Here is a 2411-nt window from a genome sequence, read left to right as displayed (position 1 = left end):
AGGAATATAAGGGCGGTTGGGTAGGTAGGTTGCCTGATCAACTTATCTTGCTGTCCTACTTCCTTTGGCAGCATAAGGCAGTCAGTGAATCTCCCAGGTAAATTGCTTAGACCAAACAAACAGGTGTTCTCACATTACTAATTCTAACGAAGCAGCAGCAGAGATAAAGGGCTGATTTTGGGAAAGAGAAATGCACTGGGACTGTGCATGGAATCAAGGTAGGTTAGAGAGAAATACTACTTTACCATTCAGTGGGCAGGAAAGGAATCTGCATTTTAGACTGAGCTGTTTCAAAAAGGCTTAAGAACCCTCCCTGGAGACCATGGCCTCCATCCACTGAGCATGCCCACTAGCAGCAAAAGCCTTTTAGCTGATCTCTGACTCTCTGACTTCTCACCTCGGCTGACCCTAGAGGTGTCTTGAAATAAAAAAAGTTATGAAATATACAGGAAGAGGCTGGTGGAAGTAAAGGCAAATTCGGCTGACCATCCTTCCTGGGTACCAGAATGATGATGGCAGTGAAAAGTCTGCCCTGATCAGACAGCAATGCTTCCTAGATGGTAAATCCAGACCCTCCCATCAAAGGATTTCTTTTAAAGCTCCTCTTTCCTCACTGAACCACCACATTGCAGGATCCCGTTTCCCTGCAGTCAGGAAGCACAAAGAGAGGAGGGGGGAGTTGGCTTACAATCTCAAAACACTGCTGTCCCAATTCCTGCAAAAACTCCACAGCTGTCAGCTCTCCGCTTGTGTACTTCAGAGAGGGACTGTTTTCCCCTCCAGAGAGTATAGCTTGCTGGATGGTGCCGGCTGGAATACAATTCCGGGCCTCCCAGTCTATACAGAGAAAAGTAAGTAAGCCAGGAGAGAGCATGTATGGCACCATCAGAACTGGGAAATTAGCTTGCAATCCCTCTGAAGTCTGATACATCAACCAGCACTCTTGAGAACTGACATGCTGGACTGGGGTAGTTTACCCAGACACTGAGAGAAGAAGCCTGGGCATTCCCCCAACCTCACCCCTATTTTTGGTGTGGTACCCCTGGGGTGAAAACACAGAGTTCTTAAAGTGTCCTGAAGGACTGTACCAACGTTGAGTGCTATCAGCCGGTGTCATTACGGGCAGTTTCAATGCGGTTGCCGGTTGCTGTCAGTTCTAGTACATCTGATGGCACAACAGGCTACCATCGTCCTCATCGCAAGTTCTTGAATATCTTACCAGAACCAGAGGCGGCTGACAGGGACTCCTGAAATTTATTTTCCCTCCATGCGTAGAAACAAGAGGAGCAAATGAGAAGTAAGAATACATACCCGCAGCTGTCTTGTAAGGGGACGGGAGGAGCACTCCGCTCACGTCAAAAATCACGGCTTTATAATGGCACCATCCGGATCGCCTCCGCTGAATTAACCCCTGCGGGTGCTGCTGGATCCGGGCACAGAGCAGGTGAGGGGTGCGGGCAACACTCCTCAGGTACATGGTGCAGAAAATTCACAACTGGCCTGTGCCGACTGAGGAGAGAGGATAGCACACAAAATACAGAATTACAAGGGTAAATATTTATTCACACGTATGAAGTGTCCCAGTCAAATTGGGGCACCTGAATGTGGTTTTACACAGGGTCCTTAACAACCCTCAAAAGTTCAGGTACAACATAATTGGACTAATCACTAACACCCACATAACCGATTACCAATCATAGCAGAACTTTGCAAAGCGACTCTATTTTTAAAATATTCTTGTTGCTTGTCTATTGATCTAGATGTCCCTGTAGTCAGTTGTTCTATAGTTACTTTTCTATGATTCAGACGATGCTGAGAGGGTTTCAAATACATGTTACAGGGTCTATAGGATGCTGGTGTTGTCGTGATTATCCAGGGGTACCCTTGGACAGCTCTATGCCACGAAGCAAAGTAATTTCAAGGGCTGGGCTGTCCTTAATTTTTATTTTTTTTTTTTTAATTTAAACATGAACCATAGCAAAGCCTGGCATGGCCCTGAGCTGCAAGATACCAGTGTGGTGGCTGTGAGAGGAAAGCAAGAAAAGGGTTGGGTTTTTGTCTGGGTTTTTTGGGGGGACGGGGGATGCTTTGGCCTAAGGGGATGGGGCCTGGTTGCTCCAGCTTGGCTACATTGCCATAGAAATGAAGCCTATGGCTCTGGTGCAGGCCTGCCTGGGACTGTCAGCCCCTCCCCTTCCACTCCCAGTGCCCCGACCCTCCTTTCAGCCCTGAAGTCAGCCTTGGGGGGCTCGGGGCACGGACAAAGTCCCTTCCGCGGCCCCCCCGGTGTCACGGCACCCCTAGGCCTAGTCCAGGCTAAGGCCTTGCCAGGAAGAGGGCAGGCTTCACCACGCCATTTAACCCAGCCCCCACGTGTCGCGAGAACACACCTGGAAGTCTCGCGAGGAGCA

The 2411-nt window shown here is 49.0% G+C and overlaps 1 protein-coding gene across 1 annotated transcript in view; it reads right to left on the bottom strand.

Moving 5' to 3' along the window:
* Nucleotides 1-1477, bottom strand: part of ACAD10 (acyl-CoA dehydrogenase family, member 10) — a gene marked incomplete at its 3' end in the record, with an annotated part of 13670 nt that extends 12193 nt beyond the window's left edge. Inside the window, exons 1-2 of the mRNA XM_010281411.1 lie at nucleotides 1312-1477; nucleotides 689-837 (exon numbers count right to left, since the gene is read on the bottom strand). Of these exons, the coding sequence (XP_010279713.1) occupies nucleotides 689-837; nucleotides 1312-1477 (315 nt within the window). The remainder of the gene's footprint in view (nucleotides 1-688; nucleotides 838-1311) is intronic.
* Between the last annotated feature and the right edge of the window lie 934 nt (nucleotides 1478-2411).

This window comes from Phaethon lepturus, unplaced genomic scaffold, assembly GCF_000687285.1.
Source record: "Phaethon lepturus isolate BGI_N335 unplaced genomic scaffold, ASM68728v1 scaffold6782, whole genome shotgun sequence".
In the NCBI taxonomy this organism is placed as follows: Eukaryota; Metazoa; Chordata; class Aves; order Phaethontiformes; family Phaethontidae; genus Phaethon; species Phaethon lepturus.
Note: the sequence above shows the minus strand (reverse complement) of the source record. Positions and strands in the feature narration are given on the sequence as shown.